This window comes from Macaca thibetana, chromosome X (genome assembly GCF_024542745.1).
Source record: "Macaca thibetana thibetana isolate TM-01 chromosome X, ASM2454274v1, whole genome shotgun sequence".
Lineage (NCBI taxonomy): Eukaryota > Metazoa > Chordata > Mammalia > Primates > Cercopithecidae > Macaca > Macaca thibetana.
In genome coordinates this window covers 131,373,060-131,392,100 of record NC_065598.1, presented here as the reverse complement: position 1 = coordinate 131,392,100, position 19,041 = coordinate 131,373,060, and the positions used below count along the sequence as shown (strand labels likewise).

Genomic DNA, 19,041 nt, shown 5'->3' with positions numbered 1-19,041 from the left:
GAATTAACTTCTAAAGGGGCCCAAGGAGGCTAACAGTACAAGGCAGAATTCTAATCTGGTTCTCTAGATTTTTAATAATAATGGGAGCTGTAGACCACAGGAAATTCACTTTTGCACATCTGAGAGTCAATTTTAATGGAAAGAGGGTAGAAAACAAACAAGAGTTAATTTGCAAGGGCTGGGCAGAAAAAGCAAATCCAGAGGGTTGTTTTCTGAGTTTAGGAACATGTTCTGGTTTATAGAGAGGAAATGGAGACATATGTGCTACTACCAGCGGGAAGCAAGGAGACTACAAAGGGATTCTTCAAGTCCTCAGAAAAGCCAACCGTCAGTATAAATAAAGCGGTATCAAGAATTTACAATGCAATTTACCTCAAGTCCAATTTTCAGTTTCTGCGTATTATCAACTTTTTATTGATGAATATCACAAACTTCAATCAATGCTTTTAAAAATATTATTCTGCATGCATTTAACAAATCTGACAAAAGAACAAGTATCCAGTTTACTTGCATTGTAACTATGACATTTTAACTAAACAATCAATTAACATATATTTAAAACCATTAGGTACAGGTAACAATGAAAAACTTCAATGCTTTAATCTGATGGCATCCTACCACTATGCACATGTTCATGTAACACTACTAGTAATTACCCTGAAGCACAGGCAAATGTAGATGGAGGACTCTCCCTAAAAAGCAAGTTTAAGGGATTAAATATCATCATCATCATCGCTACTGAGAATAAAGCTGCTGCCAGTGGATAGGGGCCCTTCTTCAACACTCCCAAAACCACCCAAAGTCCCCCTCTCATCAGAATCATCAAATAACTTCTCATTGGAATCTTCCTCCTCATCAAACAACTTCTCATTGGAATCATCATCTTCGAACAACTTTTCGTCAGCATCTTCAACTTCCTTTCCGTCTGCATCTTCATCTTCCTTTTCATCTGACTCTTCAAACAGCTTTTCATCTGCATCACCTTCTTCCTCCTTTTTACCAGCAGCTTCAAGCCCCTTTTCATCTGCATATTCTTCATCCTCTTTCTCATCGGACTCATCATCAAATACTTTTTCATATGTATCCTCCTCTTCTTCCTTTTCATCTGAATCTTCGTCAAACTCTCTCTCAGAGCCTTCCTCATCTAACACTTTTTCAGAGCCGTCATCTTCAAATTCAGAGTTTTCGGAGTCATTTTCCTCTAACTCGTTGTCAAGAACATTTTCATGAAGCTCTTTTTCAGAGCCTTCCTCGTCCAAATCTTTCTCGAGACCATTTTCTTCAAATTCTCTTTCGGAGCCATCTTCAGACTGTTTTTCAGAGCAGTCTTCGTCAGACTCTTTCTCTGAGTCATCTTCTTCGGACTCTTTTGTGGGGCCAGCTTCCTCTTCAGATTCCTTGTTGGGGTCATCTTCAGATTCCTTTGCGAGGCCATTCTCTTCACAATCATTTTTGAGTGCCTTCTTTTTAGACTCTTTTTTAGGACTACCCTCTTCAGATCCTCTTACGGGATTGCCTTCTTCAGACTCTTTTTGGGGGCAGCCACCTTCGAACCCTCTTTTGGGGCAGCCCTCTTCAGATTCTTTTGCAGGGACGCCTTCTTCGGCTTCTTTTTCGGGGCTACTTTCTTTAGCATTGTTTTCAAAAGCACCTTCTTCAAATTCTCCCCCATCTTCTGTCTTTTCAAACTTCTTCTCATCTATAGGTTCTTCAAACGCCATTCCAGTTGCAGTTTCTTGAGCATTCATTTTAGATGTGCTGGGGTGCTCTGAAAAATGCCTTGCTCTAGAAGGCCCTGCCCTTTCGGAAGCAGAGACAGAATCTGAACGCCTAAGGCCTCTGTTGGCCTCCGGAGCATTGAGGAAAGCCTCCCATCCTCTCAGCCTTTCCTCCCTTTCTCTTGAGGTTTCCTCCACCTGTGGATAAATGGAGACTGCCATTAAAATAAGTTTTAGGCAAAAGGTTACTTTTCTGAACATATCTAATATTGATGAAACAACCTTAATTTTATAAAGCATCTCTTCTTAGGAAAGCAATTCCCTGTCTTCAGTTTTCAAAACTTTACATCTTGATTTACTAGAGTTGACCTTAAATAAGATCACTTGAATAAAGGCCAAATATCACAGTACTGCAGAAATGTCTCATCTCTTAAAAAGTTAATATTTGAGCTCTGTCCATACTTCACAGCATACAAAGGAAGAGTAACATTTGGTTGAATGTGTTCTTTTCTTATCACTATTCTGAACAAGCCTCAAACTTTCAGACTTATAAACTGAAAAACTCAAATAGTTCTTTATCTTCTGAATGCAAAATATTATTTAAAAGAAGCACTGTAAATAATAAAGAGGAAGAGTAAAAAATTAAAACATATAAATAAATAAAAAGAAAAGAAGCATTGTTACATTAAATAGGTTAAACCAAACCCAAAATTTAGATCTGAAGGATCAGTATTTGTTGGTAATGAAACAATGTGTGTGTCCCTGACAAGCTGCAGAATTTACCTGATAATCTGTAGTCCCATCCCATGCCTGGGCAGTGATTTGACGGCCACCAAACCATCTTCCATCCAGAGTTTGAATACAATAATCAGCTTCCTCTGGATCCCGAAAGGACACAGAGGCCACACCATCTGGGTGCCTCTAGAAAGACAAGAAATAAAAAAAAGGAATGAACGGTAAGATTAAAAATAAAACACATACATTTCACAAAGTAGGTAAGTAGTAGTGTTCTCTCTGATACTCTGAAGTAAAAGACTTTATGTATGAAGTCTTTCTTCCCTTTTATCCCAGCCAGTCACATGCAGTCAGCTGCTTCTTTACCTTAATCTTACCTAGCAAGAACCAAGCACAATGTCCTTGGAAATGTTTCTGCTGACATCCCTGTCTAATGAGAAGCAGGATAGTATAATTGTTAAGAGTGTAAACTCTGAAGTCATATTGCCCTGGGATTAAATCCTGGCTCTGTCAGTTACCAGATGAACAACCTTGGGCCAGGTGCTCAATTTCTAAAGTGTTAGCTTCCCCATCTGTAAAATGGGTATAATAGTGCTAACCTGCCTCAAAGGGTTTTGAGAATTAAGTAAGATAACATGTAAAGTAGCTTGTAATACACAAGCAATAAATGGTGACTCTTAATTACTGGGTGTCAATTTTGGAAGTAAAAAGAGGGTGAGAAGAGGAAATACACAGGAGAATATTTTCCCTGATTGTTCCAAATATGGAGGATGAGAACAATTCACAAAGAGGAGAATATGTGACTAATAGGGAACCAGAGATCTCAAACATTTTTCTTGTACCCTCTTTCACCTGATCATGTACTTTAGGGTAATGATGACGGAAAATAAGCAAGGCATACCAAATCCATCAAATCCTTGGCTTGTAATCCATGTTCATCTCATTATTGCTAATAGATGATTATCACAAGATAGTGGACTACTCTATAAAAACATTAATCTAAAATCCAGGGGTATACTAACATCTGGGAAGAACTTATAAGGTGGAGGAATGACTGCTTCAGGATCCGTATGTCCAAGCCATGAACTTACATCAAAGAGAAGGAGCTTCCTAATTTGTCCAAACTTCGAACACTCTACTCGAAGGTCTTCTCTGATCTCATTCAGCACCAACGGATCATCCTGAAAAATACGCATGATGAAAATGGGTGTGCTCCCTTCTTTAACTATAAATCCTGAGAATCCAACTTCTTGTTCTGATAAATCAACAGACACAAAAAGGTTTCGCTTAAGGTGAGCTGTGTTTTTCAGTCTATAAAATTTTTTTAAAACTCAAAATCAAATAAAATTAGACTACTAAATCCACTGCTACTCCTATAGGTTTGCCCTGCTTTAAACAAAGGAAATGGACAAGTATGGCAGGCAGCAGAAGGGGCCTACAGTGGCAGAGCAGGAGAAGAAGGCGGAAGTCCTGTGGTGCATATTCAGTCAGACTGCTAATTCCTATGTTCTGCATGGGCATCAACATCACGCTGATGAGAACCCTTTGCTTTGTGTTTTCGATACATTCCTATTTACAGAAATGTTGTAATGGAGAGAGAGAGTAATACATCCCTTTTATTGACTAAGTGTCCTAAGATTGATTTTTGTGCTTCCAAGATGCTATTTTAACTCACAGAGTAAACATTATAAGGATTACTGTTTGTCTTGTCTCCTACCACACTGTAATAGAACCATACAAATAAGGAGCTGTTATTAAGCATGCAATAAAATACATTCTTAGCTGTTGCTTTCTTGTAACTATGACTCTATTAAGAACATTCAAGTACTGCTGTTTCTGATAGCCTAGAGTTCAGGTGGAAATCTCCCTACAACAACAAAATGATTTAAGATTCCCTCTGGGAATTAACAACTCTCTCTCAAAGCACCAATGCATAAAAGGGGCTCAGGAAAAGCTACATTATCAGCTTGAATTTCAACTACATACAAATATAAATGAAAATATCCTATCTATAAATTTCTATTGAAGGTGACTTATACTTTCTAGGAAACATTTAAGTGCATCTATCTTTCTTACACGCTTTCATTTTTCTCATCAGCTAGAGGAACTATAGAGAATTGTGGCTTTCCTCCCATAAGGTTCTTCAAAAAGCAAAAATAAGCTGGCAGGGAGTTACTGAAATCTGATTTAAAATAAAAAATATAAAACCGTACTCATTTGCATAAATCTGAGGCTTCTAAAACTACAGTTGGCAGAACTCTGGATTTCCCCACTTATAAATCCCAGTTTTGGAGAAGCAGCCAATCTGCTGTATACAAAATTATCAGACCTGAGAAGAATAGGAGTAGAGACTAAAAGTTATGGCTTTTGGTGTGTGTGTGTGTGTGTGTGTGTGTGTGTGTGTGTGGTTAACTCCTATTAGAGTGAGTGCTTTCAGAAGGCAGGAACTTTGTTTTATTGAGTTTCAGATACCTCACAGAAAATAGCACAGACTTTTGTACAAAGCCAATATTCAAGAAAATCTTTTTAAGAATTTGACAAACTGTTTCTAATACCTCTCTTTTATTCACCAAGGAAAATCAGGATTATATTTTAAAAAAACTGTTTCAACATGTGTAACAACTTTTAAATTGAAGTGTGATTCCATGGTGGGGGTAGGCATCACCTTTATTTCTATACCAATGTCTCACTGCTTTGCTTTCTTTTTTTTTTTTTTTTTTATTTTGAAGACAGAGTCTTACTCTGTCGCCCAGGCTGGAGGGGCAGTGGCGCGATCTTGGCTCACTGCAGCCTCTGCCTCCCGGATTCAAGTGATCCTCGTGCCTCAGCCTCCTGAGTAGCTGGGATTACAGGTGCGTGCTACCACGCCCGGCTAATGCATCTGAGTTTTGACTCTTCATGTCTTGGTATTCAAATTTGCCAGGCAATGCATTTTAAAATACGGATTTGAATTAAATACTGAAGACCCTCTGAAGTTACATTAAAAATGTTAGCTAGCCTTCACTATTTACCCTGATATCAGACAGTATTCTTAGGTATGTTGCTTCTAACTGTTTGGAATCAAAATATACCCCTCCACCCAAAATCTGACTCCTTTCAGATACTTCAGGATAACCTGACAATTCAGTTTTTGTTTTCCAGTAAAAAGCTCAACGCTGCTGTGTGTTCTTTAGGCTTATATGGAGTCTTCAGTCAAATCAAACACCTCCCCCCAAAAAAAACATGCAATAAAAGCAGGTTTTCCTGTTGGACACTTCTGTCAAAAGTTATACAATGTCTATACCAGTGTTGTCCAATAGAAGGTTCTGTGATGATGAAAATGTTGTATATCTGCATTATCCAACATGGTAGCTACTAGCTACATGTGCCTAGTACAAGTGATGAACTGAATTTTATTTCATTTTAATTAATTTACATTTAACCACACAAGGCTACCATATCTGACAGCACAGGTCTACACTGAGGTTCAGGTGCTCAGAGACAGTGAACAAAAGCAAGATTGTCACTCTTCTTGCTGACACGCTTTCGGCAAGCTAGTTGGACCATGTGAGACCATGAAGGTGGGCAAACAAGGATAGCATCACCAAGCATTTCTTTGTGAACTAATTCCACCACTGCCAAAACAATGTCCTACCATCCTTTGTGGCATAAGCATCTAAAAAGAAAATTTGCTTTCATTTGCAAAGATGCTGAAGAGAAAATGTTTTATCCACCGGATGAATGAAAAGACTCTGGCTTGTAAATAACAAGGGTTTCATTTAATAATTCTTTCAATTCTTCATCACATAAATATTAAGGGCCAACTGTGTGCCAGGCACAATTCTATGTACTGAGAATACAGCAGCAAACAAGGTAGACAAAATACTGGGTGTCATGGAGCTCACATTCTAGTAGACGAGTCAAAATTACTTCAGATAATAATAAATGCTATGAAGGCAACAAAATAGGGTAGCATAAAGGCTCTGTAACTCCAAAGTAATGTTTATACTAAACCAAGAAGATTAAAAAAAAAATCAGGAATTTGCAAGCATGAAACTTCTATCTTTAAGAATATTCACTGGAGGGAATATATAGGGGTCAAGGTAGAGTAAATGTGGTCTTGGGGAAAGAATATTTGTTAAGCTAGGAAAAGCTAAGTCTGCCCAGGGTGATCCTTAGACTCAAATAAGGTATTTCAATGAGCAAGGCAGGAGGCAGAAACAAGAATAGATAAAATTACACAACAGATTTCTACTTGCAGAGGTTCCAGATACTTTGAATTAGGTTTGCATTTACATTCACACTCGAGTGGCAGGAGTATGAAATGTGTGAATCAAAGACCTCAAGTCACAGAAATAAATATGCCACCTAATAAATCACTTATTTTTTTCATTATTATTATACTTTATGTTCTAGCGTACATGTGCACAACGTGCAGGTTTGTTACATATGTATACATGTGCCACGTTGCTGTGCTGCACCCATCAACTCGTCGTTTACATTAGGTATATCTCCTAATGTTATCCCTCCCCCTTCCCCCGACCCCACAACAGGCCCCGGTGTGTGATGTTCCCCTTCCTGTGTCCAAGTGTTCTCATTGTTCAATTCCCACCGATGAGTGAGAACATGCGGTGTTTGATTTTCTGTTCAACAAATCACTTATTTAGCAGGGGGATAAAATGTAATAAATAATAGAAATCTCGGAGTTGTATTTAGCAGACTATTGTGATCAATCTATGCATTTATTTTATATGCTGCTTTAATGACTATGATCTGGTTTTGTTTTGTTTTGTTTTTGGTTCTTTTTTTTTGAGATGGAGTCTCGCTCTGTTGCCCAGGCTGGAGTGCAGTGGCGCAATTTTACCGTAACCTCCGCCTACCAGGTTCAAGTGGTTCTCCTGAATCAGCCTTCTGAGTAGCTGGGATTATAGGCATGCGCCACCATGCCCAGCTAATGGTTTTGTAATTCTATGCGTTTATTTTAAAGTTATTGCTGGCAAAAACAGTATTTCAAAATGCAACTGGTGTGCATGTGTTTTTAAACCATATTTCATTATCACTGCAACTGTAAACTGTTATATTTCAAAATTCTTCCAGATTTCTGGTCAGAAGAGACATCAATCAATCAATCTCATAAATAAACCACACGTATCTTTCCAATGACCTCAAAAGATGCCCAAACTCCATAGGTACACAGTAATCACAACACTATTCATTGAGATAGAGCTGAACTGTCCGTTGTGGAGCCCTCGCTAAGGGAGCTACAATTATATTATCATTTTGACTGCTTAAATGCACAAAAGGGTCAGGAATGGGCACTGATGACAACTAGATCATTTGTAAACCTGGAAGTTTACATTATGAACATTTTTCTCTGTATAATTTGCTATCTGTATAATCTGCTTTCTGTGTAACTTGCTATCACTAATTTCAGAACCAGGGAGAGAATAAAGAGTTGTTTCTCCACTAACAATAAAATCAGTCTACACCAGTAGACAGAGATAAGAATAGAGGCAGAAAGTAACACAAGGTACTTTGAGGACAATATTCCTTAGAACTCCTTGTTCTTTGCTCCTCCTTTATTCACTTTTTTGAGGGGAGGAAGGACAGTTCCATTCACTTTATTCTTTTTAAATCATTTTAAAAAGTTGATATATAACAGATGTACTTATTCACTTTTACTTGCTGTTCTTGGACTTTTCCACGGACATTAAGCATTGTAACTTTTAGTACCAAGCTGAAGTTTGCATTTACAATTGTGAAGCTGGTACTCCCCACCAAAATCAGCCCATACTTGTTGGCCTGCACTCAAAATCCACAAGCAGTTCCCATAAATCTTTTAATGATGATATGTTTCAATGGTTTCTCATACCAAGTAGCTGCTGTTTGGGGCGCAGTATGGTTATTAAACAGTCTTATCTGAGATATACTTTAAAACAATACTGGGCTAAACAAAGGGAAGGGAAATCAAAAAACTTAAGTAGCTTCTTGGCTCCATCTTCCTTTACTACTCACTGCACAAACACGTAGGAGGTGACATAACAAAGATGGGGCAAGCAAGCTCCAGGCTCCCTTGAGAGAAAGAAAGCCTATCAGCATTTATATCAGTAAGCACACCACTTCCTACCTCAAAATCCATAGGATGAAACATATTCTTGATGATGACAACTCGCTCATGGCGCATCCGGGATGGTCCGGCTCGCCTCTCAGGTCTCCAATCCAACTGCCTGAGGCAATGAAGCAGTAACAACAAACTGTAAATTTTGCTTCAGACTTGGAGAGAGAAAAAAATGAGTTGTTCATACAGTACTTTATTGAATATTTAATAATTACTGGATTTTACAACAACAAACTGTATTTCAGTCACAGTTCCAGTCCGAAAACTTTCTGAAATAAAAATAATGGGCAGGGGGCCATGTGCGGTGGCTCACACCTATAATCCCAGCACTTTGGGAGGCTGAGGCGGGTAGATCACTTGAGGTCAGGAGTTCAAGACCAGCCTGGCCAACATGGTGAAACCGTGTCTCTACTAAAAATACAAAAATTAGCCAGGCGTGGTGGTGCACGTCTGTAATCCCAGCTACTGGGAAGACTGAGGCATGAGTATAGCTTGAACCCCAGAGGTGTAGGTTGCAGTGAGCCAACATTGCACCACTGCACTCCAGCCTGTGTGACAGAGCAAGACTCTTGCCTCAAATAAATAAAATAAAATAAAATAAAATAGAATAAAATAAAATAAAAGGCAGAGGCAAAATGGCCCCAGTATCTGAAATCCCCAGATTTAATGTTTTTCAGGGCAACTGTTGTCTGATTATACAAACATTCCAATGAGACCCTTGAAAAATCTCTAATTCCTAGTATTTATGAGTTCAGAAGGATACACTTTGAGGCTAAAAAATACTTTTAAATTGTATTGGTTTTTAGGTACTTTATCATTATAAAAAACAAACTGCACTTTTTATGTAAAACTACTCACTCTGTTACAATCATAAATTTTACTGATACTGTTTAAAAAATATGTGGTTAGCAATTTTACCTACTCTTGTAAAAACAATGAGACATCACAACTAAATGCTTTTATGATATTTCATTAGTTTAAGCATGGTGTTAGAAGTATCACTAGAATTTACTCTGATAAAAGTATTTATCATTTTGACTAATTTCTTAAAACTAGTATATTGCAAAGTACATTAAACAAACAGAATAATAACAGAAACTTGATGACATTAAGTATATACTACATACAACTACAGTAAATACAATTATAAAATCCTGTCATTTCTAATTCCTATAACAAACCTGTACATAAAAATTTAGCCCCGGTACAAGTGATTTAAATCCACACAGAAGGTAAACTAATGGTTCTGGTACATAAGCCTAATTATCTTATTTAATTTGATGTTCAACGTTTTCCAAACAGATGGCTTCTCTTAGCTCACTGAAGCCCTTATTATATTACAAATAAACACCCTGGAAAATTAAAATTCCCACTACTGCTAAATTATCCTATTGTATAGATTGCTAGAAGTACCAGATGATCCAATGAAATTATTTTAAAATAATGTGTAGGCACATTTGACAGAATAAAACTAGATGGCTATTACCAAAAATATACTCTAGAATATATAGAACTTTTCAAAAGGGAAAAAAATTACAAACTTTTGTTGCATAGACAGCTTCTTCTTATAGTCTTTGCACTTCTTCTTCTTCTTTGAGGCATCATATTCTCCCTTCAGTTGAAACTTTGCCACCTCAACATGTAATTTGTAGCCTCTAATTTCATCTTCATCCAAAAGTTTTAATGCAAGTTCCACAGATTCTCTCTTTATAAAGGTAAGATAAAATATAGTCAGTTATACAATGAAATAAAAGTTCAGGAGTTTTTTAGATGAATGATGATTATACACAAAATAATTTAAATTCTTATATTTATATAGTACTAATATATGAGATCTTTTTCTCTCTTTGAGATAAAGAACTCTAGAATCCGAACCAGGACACCTGCATTTGAGACACAGCTGTCCCTAACCGGCTGTGTGAACTTGGGTAAATTATTCAAGCTTCCTGAGCCCCAGTATCGTCATATGTAAAATGGAAATAGTTAATACCTTCATCACAAGGTTCTTGACAAAATTAAATGAAATAATGCATAGAAAGGATAAGGACTAGCATATGGTAGGTGTTCAGTAAATTATGTTATTATTGGGTAATTCTGTCTCTTGAGGCCGCAATTTCTTATCTGCAGAATGAAGGGGGCAAATCTGCATGATTTCTAAGGTGTATTTCTTTTAAAATCCTATAATACTCTTACTTAAAAGACTAGATGACTCAAGGAACTGGGAACACCATAGCCAGACTTTAATTTTTTGGTTCATCCATTAAATTGTAAGTCTGCAATACACTGAGAAGCAGAAGACAATTATTTGATGACTTGTACTTTATATTAAATACATGTATGGATTCCGGGTCTTACAGAAAGGACAGTTATCAGCCCTATACAAACAGAGTCAAAGATCAGAGGACCTGTAGAAAACAAAAATGGATAACTGAACTCAGCTGCTCACATAAATATAGGTCCTGGAATAATTCACTATATTTTCCTGGAACTCAACTGACTGTTTTGACAATCTTGTACTTCTATGGGTCTCAAAACTCTATTTTTTTTCCTTTAAAAAATTTTAAACATCTAACAGAACTCCCTAAGAATCTGTTATCAGATTTTTGAATAATCCTTAAAGAACTTATAAAACTCTCAAATCTCCTTACATTTGAACATTACAAAACTACCATCCTAAAATGGTCATGCTCATGTCCCATTACCATCACGTTTAAGATTCAGGTCAAAAACCTATTTCCCAAAAAGCTGTCACCTTAATCCTACCCTCTTCTGATCCCACTGGAATACTGCATGCTCACAACACACCTGTGGTGTTTGTACTTTTGCTTTACCATTTTGATTTTACTCTGTAATTATTTTCAGGTTTGACTTATGTACATGTCATCATTTGTTCTGTACCCTGTGATAATGTATAACACATGCTCCTAAGGTGGCAGGTGTTCCAGGAATGATGGCTGCTTTTGGCACTGAGGTTTCTTTGTGTAATTTATGGTACTATGACTACATGCAGTTCTGCAAATTTCTCTTAATACCACTCTCTCTTTTCTCACATTCGAAAAAATATTTTATCGTCTCCTTCATGGTCTAATAAAAGGGTCAGAAAAGTCCTTTTGTTAAAGGGCCAGTTCGTAAATATTTTAGGCTTTGTAGGCCACAAGGTCTGTGCTGCAATCACTCAACCCTATCAATGAAACACAAAGGCAACCATAGACAAATGCATAAATGAATTGGTGTGGCTGTGTTCCATAAAGCTGTATTTACCAAAACAGAGCCGGAGTTTGCTGAACCCTGGTGTAATTCATTCCAATGGACAACTAAAATGTCACTGGTTTTTTTTTCTGCTTGAATTTTTAAAATGTAGTCTGAATTGACTGTACACATCAATAAAGAAATCTTTCCAGTGAGAATTTTTCAAGACAAAAGAAGCACTCCAGTCACATACTTATATAACACTTTAACCTGATAATATATTTTCTTAAAACAAGTAAATAATCTTACCAATGTGATACACACAGGTACTAACTGAAATTTCAGTTTTCTTCATATCCTGTTTTGAGTAGTCCTTGGTGTTGGTTATCATCTATAGAAATTATAGCCCTGGTTCCTGAGTTAAAAACGAAGATACAAGAAACTTATTTGATCATACAACTTACCTTCAAATAACAGCAAAGACCGTCTCCTTTAAGATTTCCTTGATTATCTTTGTAAAGTTTGACCTTAAATTCCTCTGTCTGAGGATCTCTCATAATAATGCCAAACTTGGACATAAGTTGTATAAATTCATCCACTGTAATATCTGGAGGCAAACCTGTCATTTAAGAAAAATTAAAAAACATTTATAATTGATAATGAAAGTGAATTACTTAGCATTCTATCAATTAGAAATCTATAACTTAGGTGAATGCAGTGTTGATTTTCTAAATATATGTAAGAGTTTTACGTTTACAGAACTGAAGACATTTCACATTTCTGTGTGTTCAAATATACATTAAAATTATGCTTTGTTAAGGGCCTCACTGAATGGGAAGGGACACACTGCTATAAGTTACATTAATGACGCCCAAAGGTTGGTATGCAAAGTTACACACTAAATTTCTTGGTTCTATAATAAACACACATATTCCTTACTAATATAAACGGCTGAACAAAAAATGACACAATGATAAAAAATGGACTCTGGAGAAACTGAAAGCTCAAAATCACTTCATGAAAAATCTCAAAATTGAGTATTTCCTACCTTAAACTTGTTTAAAAACTTATACATACCAGACACGTATACATTTGTATTTCTGTCTTCTTCAACATGAAACCATCCTAGAAATCAAAATTAATTAAATAAATAAAACACTTGCAAGAAAAGATAAGAGTCATATTATGGAATCTTGACAAAGCAGCAGTTTCTTGAAACTTCCAGGACCTTTCTCTTACTCTTAAAAGACCAAGATAAACTAACTCAAATCACTACCCAGCTTTCAAAGGATTTAAATCTTTTGACAAATAATTAGTTTTAGAGCCCTATCTGGGAAAAATGATGGCCAGTTTATCTTGATTCTTTATAACTCTGACACTACCTTTAAGAAAAAACTCACCTTATTCCTTCCAAGCTATTATAATTCTCGGAAAAGCAACTGTACATATGCACACCCATATTTTTAATTTTTACACTTAAAATTTGTAAGCCAGAACCACTTACCTGACTCAGCCTTTCTTTTTTCTCCCTTCTTTCTGGGATCAGTGGGTTCTGAGGCTTTTTCTTGTGGAGGTTCCTCTGCAGTTCTAGCATGGACATCTTCAACATTTGCGGTAGAACTAGATGCGCCATCATTAGAGAAGCCATAATTGGCCTGATATGTAGCAATGAAATCTTCAGTGATCTAAACAAGCAATTCAGCAGACCCAGACAGAGAAATTCAAAATTATTTCCACCCATAAGAAGTTTAAATTGTTTTTACAGCATGGTTACACAACTTAAAACAGAAGTGTTTCTGTGGATAATAGTTGTAGTTATTAGAGTATAAATGCAATAGTCATCTTATATAGAAAATTGTGCATGCGGTGATAAAAAATAAGACACGAGTACTTAGACGATCAATGCAAATGTCTGAGATATGATTTAAAGCATTTTAAGTGATGCTGGCACCTTTTCTAGTTGTTTCATTTATAAATTACTACCTCTCTACAGTCTACTTAACTAAGGCTACAAATACATACAACAAAGGAAGTACTAGATAATAAAACAATAAAAACCAACAGTCAATGAATAATCTAACCACAGAATCCACTTTTCTCTTACTGTACACATGCACAAATATACGTGTACAATAAGTACTTAAATATCTGTATACAGAGAGCACGTAGAACAGAACTCTGACTTGGTATATAAAGAATGGAGTTAACAACTGTAAAACTAAATGCTCATTTTAACTTTATCACAAATTAAGACGTTATCTTTTAGTAACAGAACAAATTAAAGACAAATCCAACTCATATCTATCTTCCTCCCCTTTGGGGGAAAAGCGTTATTGCAAAACTAAAGAAATATAGTTATACCATCATACCAATCAACATTAGGCACGCATGGAATGGGGAAAATGTAAAACCCAAAGTTTGAAGAGGTATGGGCTTCAATAACATAAAAAGATAAAGTCACACATTAATCCATTATCACACCTTTGTTAAAAGTATTCAGAATGCTGAAGAAACCAAATCTGCACTCAAAACTAGTACTACCAATACAGAAGTGAAATCGTAAATTTTAACAATCTGGAGGCATTGGAATATGTATACAAATACAGAATGGGAAAGAAAAGTTGCAAAAGAATTTTTAAAACAGCCGTCCAGTCGCGCAATGGAGACAGGTTTTGTATTATTGGCTTGCAAGTCAATTTGCGTGCTACTAGTGTGCCCTTTCCTGCTCATGAGAGCCAGATTAAAAGGGCACTTTTACCACAAAGTTTACAGAGCCAAGTTTAACATTACTTATTTTACTTCGAAGCTGAAATAAAAATACTTAGCAATTTCCAAGTACTCCAAACAAATATACACAGATATTTTCCATCTGTATTCTGTGCGTCTCCAGTCTTATTCCTGTGGTTATATGGTTCAAACATATATGCTTAGGGACAAAATTTGCTAGGAAAGTAAAGCAAGGTGCAAAGAAAGTTCAATTAGTAAAGATATGTAAACAGCTACTTTAAAAAAATCAAGAAACTGCATTTTGCACATAGTACATAAGCTAAACATCTGAGTTCCTAGGACAAGTGGGGTCGGCTACCAGAAATGGACAGCTACTAAATTTGCTCTTGGTGTTTTTCCTCTTCGCAATAAAAAGCAGTCATCAATGTAATTACCAACTGTGACCTTCACAGACAAGATTAATAAAGCATAGAAAAAACTTAAAAATTACATTTAAGACACCACCCTAAAGATTTACGTTCCTTCACACATCGGTGCCCCGACAAACACAACAAAAAGCGCCGCTATCCAAGGGGGCTAGGACCAAGGACCAAGGATCTCAGCAAAGCAAACGTAAGAGGAGTGCTCCGCGAGGCTGGCCAGGCGACCCGCTCTGCAGTGGCGCCCGTGGCACTCTCCTACCTTGGGGAACCAAGCCTTCTTGTCCAGGTCCCACTCGTAGGGGGTGTCCGTCGGCTGCTGCCCGAGAGAATCGGTTTCTCCGCCGGCATCGGTCTGGGTGTCACCATCCTTGCCGTCTCCGTACAATTCTTGCATTCGCAACTGCTCATCAAACTCATCGTTCCCATCCAAGTTGCTGCCGCTCATGTTTCCTACTCAGCTCAGGAGAAGGGTTCAGAAGAACTAAGAGGCCGAAATGACGCTGGAGCTGAGCAGAAAAAGGGAGGTCAATCGCGCTCTGCTCGCGCCCCGCCGCCCCCCGGCCCGCCTCCCCGCGGCGCCCCAGCAGTCCCCGGGAAATCGGGGCCGCTCGGCTGCCGCACCGCCCCCTGCTCTGCCCGCCCACCGCGCGCGCGCGCTGATGCTGGGAGCTCGGCCGCGCCGCCGCCCACCTGGCTTGCTCCGCTGGGCCTCGGCACCGCCGCTAGGTCCAGGGCGCTGCGGGAGCGCGCAGGCGCGCCGCCGCCGCCGCCGCCGCCGCCGCCGCCGCCCGGGTCTAAGGCGACTGCGGCTCCCTCGGCAACGTCAGGATATTACTTGTAAACTAAGCCCTGCTCAGGCCGACGCAGCCGCCATTGTCGGCGCGTAGCGACGTCGCGGGTCGCGCCGACACGCCCACTGTGGCGTCAAAAGGCGCCGACGCCGGCACGCGGCGCGAGACCCGGGGAGGCGGGGCGCCGGAGAGGGGGGAGCGCTACTGCCGGGCGTCGACGCCCACCGGGTTCGGCCTTGGGGCGGGGCGAGGGCCACTGGGATCCCCTGACGCCTCAAGGGCCTTGAGGTCCGCGGGGTTCCCGGCGAATCGGCCGGCCCGGGAGGGAGACGGAAGGAAGGCGTGGGAATATTCCCTCGCGGAGGTGGCCGGGCGGGTGTCGCGAGGACGCCATCTTGGGGGAGTGGGTGGGGCGGGCAGGACAAATATCTCTGGCTTCGAGAAAACGACGCGCCTCCTTCGCCCAGAGGCCCCTCCCCCGCGCAGGAACCGTGTCTTTTACTTGTTTCTTTCCGACTCCCTGGGATGGACACCGGATATTGTTCTTCTTGGTGACCTAAGCTCCTGGCACCGGCTCTGGTGTCTAATGCGGAATGAGCGAATGAATGAACGAATGAGGGGTAAAAGGGCCAACTTTTTTTTTTCTGGTGTCAGCCTTCTCCTTTATCGGTCTCATACCTTCCTCTGGCTGGAGTTTGACTCCATGGGAAGGATGGGAGGGGCTGCAGTTGCCTGCCTCTTGTACTGCAGGATTCAGTGGCGCTCGAGCTGCGAACTTGAAACTTAGACATAAATGTAAACATCCCAGTGTAAACACCAGCTTTACTGGCCGGCAAACTCCGCTTCTTTGTCATTGTTTTAGAAAGACACAGCATACTTTTGTTCTAAACAGAACTTTGTTTTCAGGAATTACACTCATTGCTGAAAATGAAAAGGTCCATATTTTTAAGTTGGGCAGGTATTTATCCAGCCCCTACTAAGTGCAGGGTTCTGCACGAGGCTCTGGCGACCCAGGAGTCGACAAGACAGGCACAGCTCAGGGGAGACAGAATTAGGATGGTTGGCAAATGACAGATATGAGATGCTGGAGGACAGCAGTTCTCAAACTTTTTGGTCCCAGGTCCTCTTTACACGAAAACATTGAAGACCCCAAAAAACGTTTGTGGATTATACTTACCAATATTTCTGCACAAAAATTAAAGCGGCCGTTAAAAAATATTAATTCATTTAAAATAATAAGGAACTCATTAGTGTAACCATAAATATCACAACCCAGGCTTGAGGGTGGGGAAAACCTTCCCAGAAGAAATTATTTCACTATTCCAGTGACCTTCACTTCTAAACATAGCAGTTGAGTACTACTTCTAGAAAATCCTGGCTCCCCGCGTACCAGCTGTGTGAATCTATGGTTTCAACGATAACAATAGTTTTTAATAGTTTGGGTTAGTTTTTCTAAATTATATTTCTTTTTCATGAAGTTCGCGTCCTGGTAGGAACTCGGAGAACTGAATTTGTGTGCATTTTTATGATACAGGTAATGTGAGTTTTATTAGACTTAAACTTTGCTAAATATTTTTTCCTGGATCCAAAAATAGCATACAGCTGTTTTCAGCAGTGTGTTATTGAGCTCACGTTTCATTCCCGAGTTCACAGCATAGGTGACAATATGTGACACCATCCTACTGCACATGTCATTGAGTGCCGCTCTACTACAACCGTCTTTTGAGCAGGTGACTGAAAGGGTTTCTTATGCTTATGCCCCATGTCACACAGCCATCCTGGCCCAAAGGCTGCCCAGGGCCTGTGTGGTGACCTGGCAGAGTAGCTCTGCGTTCTAGGCTGGATTTGACTAACTGAGCCAGTAAGAGCCTCTCCCAGGGAGTTTGAGTATGGAACATACAGAGATGTAGTCAGAGTAGCAAAGAAAAAAGGAGATACTCCCAGGGAAGGTAAAAGGCAGAACAGAGGCCTGCCATGGAGAAGTTCCCCACGGAGGAGCAGCTGAAGCAGCGAAGAAGAGTCACTGAGTCACCATATTAGTTAGGCAGTAGAGTTGAGAAGTAAACACATTGTACTTGTAATGGCATTCTGTTTGGTCGTGAGATCTGACAGTTCTAATTGCACCATGCTGTGGTCTCTTATGAGGCCTGGTTCCTATTTTTTCTCATTTCCCTGTGTATTCATAGAATAACTCCCTAGTGACTGAGGTAATCTGAAAGCATCTCTGTCTCTGTAACCTGTCTTTTTCAAGTTTTTTTTTTTCTTGCAAGTTATAGAAACACTTGAGGTAACAAAAAAAGGGGGGTGGGTGGGTTATAAAGATAGGCGTGGCTATTGAAACTCCAGGACTGCCATGTAGATGGGCCACATAAAGGGATGCTGGACCTAGGAAGAATCTACACAGCTGACTTCTCTTTGAATATGTGCTTCATTCTTCTCTCTGACCTTTATATGGGGTGATCTGTGTTATATTTCTGCCCTAATAGGCCACACCCTTCTTGGTGGATAAATATACATTAACCTATAAAAGCAGAGACTGCACTCCAGATAGGACTCACGTATCTGGCCTAGGAACTCTTACTGAAAAATTACTGAACTATACCAAATCAGATTTAAAAAAAAAATGGTCCCTTCAAGCCCACTCTGTCCAGGAATTTTCCTATCCCCACATCCTGTAATCTCAAGACTTAGTGGAAATAAAAAGACTTCTGTCTTTCTGACAAAAAGATTGATGAATTCCTGACCTAAGTTGACTCAAACTGCAGAAATTCTGCAAACCCAAATTTGCTGTTTTCAGCAGAAATGCCAGTGGTAAGTGTTTTGTAGTGCTTTCACCTCAATGACGAAGACTTACCTGCTGGACATTTTGGTTATGCCTAACTTTTTGACTGTGTTTTCATGCTTTGTGGAGTATTACTCTATTATGGTCCATATTTTAAGTCTTGGGTCAGGGAAGACCCCGAGCAAAATTGACATGTATACAGACTTTATTTTGCATATGTCCCACCTCTCCCTGCCATTTAGAGTTCTCTCCAAAGAAATGAAATCTTCCATAGAAACATTTCTGGAACCACAATAGGCAGTGTGAAAAAAGCTGTGACTCTTAGGGACTACTTGTAAGGTTAGCTGTGACAAGGATAATCTGTTGAAAAACAGACCGCCCTCTCAAAAATCAAAGCAAAGCTGTGAATTTTAAGCCAACTACAGCTACAGATGGAAGGAGGCTGATGCCCTACACAGCCATTTAGGGAGTTATATCCCTGACTCACCTAAGGATTGCTGAGAATGAAAAAAAAAAGTTATTTGAGTTCTAGTTTTATGAACTTCCAAAAAGCTCTCTTCACTTTTGTATTCTGGTACTT

At 39.2% G+C, this 19,041-nt stretch overlaps 1 protein-coding gene across 1 annotated transcript; it reads right to left on the bottom strand.

The window, feature by feature from the left end:
* Positions 1-383: 383 nt before the first annotated feature.
* HTATSF1 (HIV-1 Tat specific factor 1) lies at positions 384-16,081 on the bottom strand. The gene is made up of 10 exons (XM_050777209.1): positions 15,579-16,081; positions 15,148-15,394; positions 13,244-13,424; positions 12,817-12,864; positions 12,204-12,358; positions 10,092-10,255; positions 8,560-8,659; positions 3,545-3,634; positions 2,502-2,639; positions 384-1,916 (listed from the first exon to the last, which is right to left on the bottom strand). The coding sequence occupies exons 2-10, from the start codon at positions 15,331-15,333 to the stop codon at positions 714-716; spliced, it is 2,265 nt and encodes a 754-aa protein (XP_050633166.1). The 5' UTR covers positions 15,334-15,394; positions 15,579-16,081; the 3' UTR covers positions 384-713.
* Positions 16,082-19,041: the final 2,960 nt, after the last annotated feature.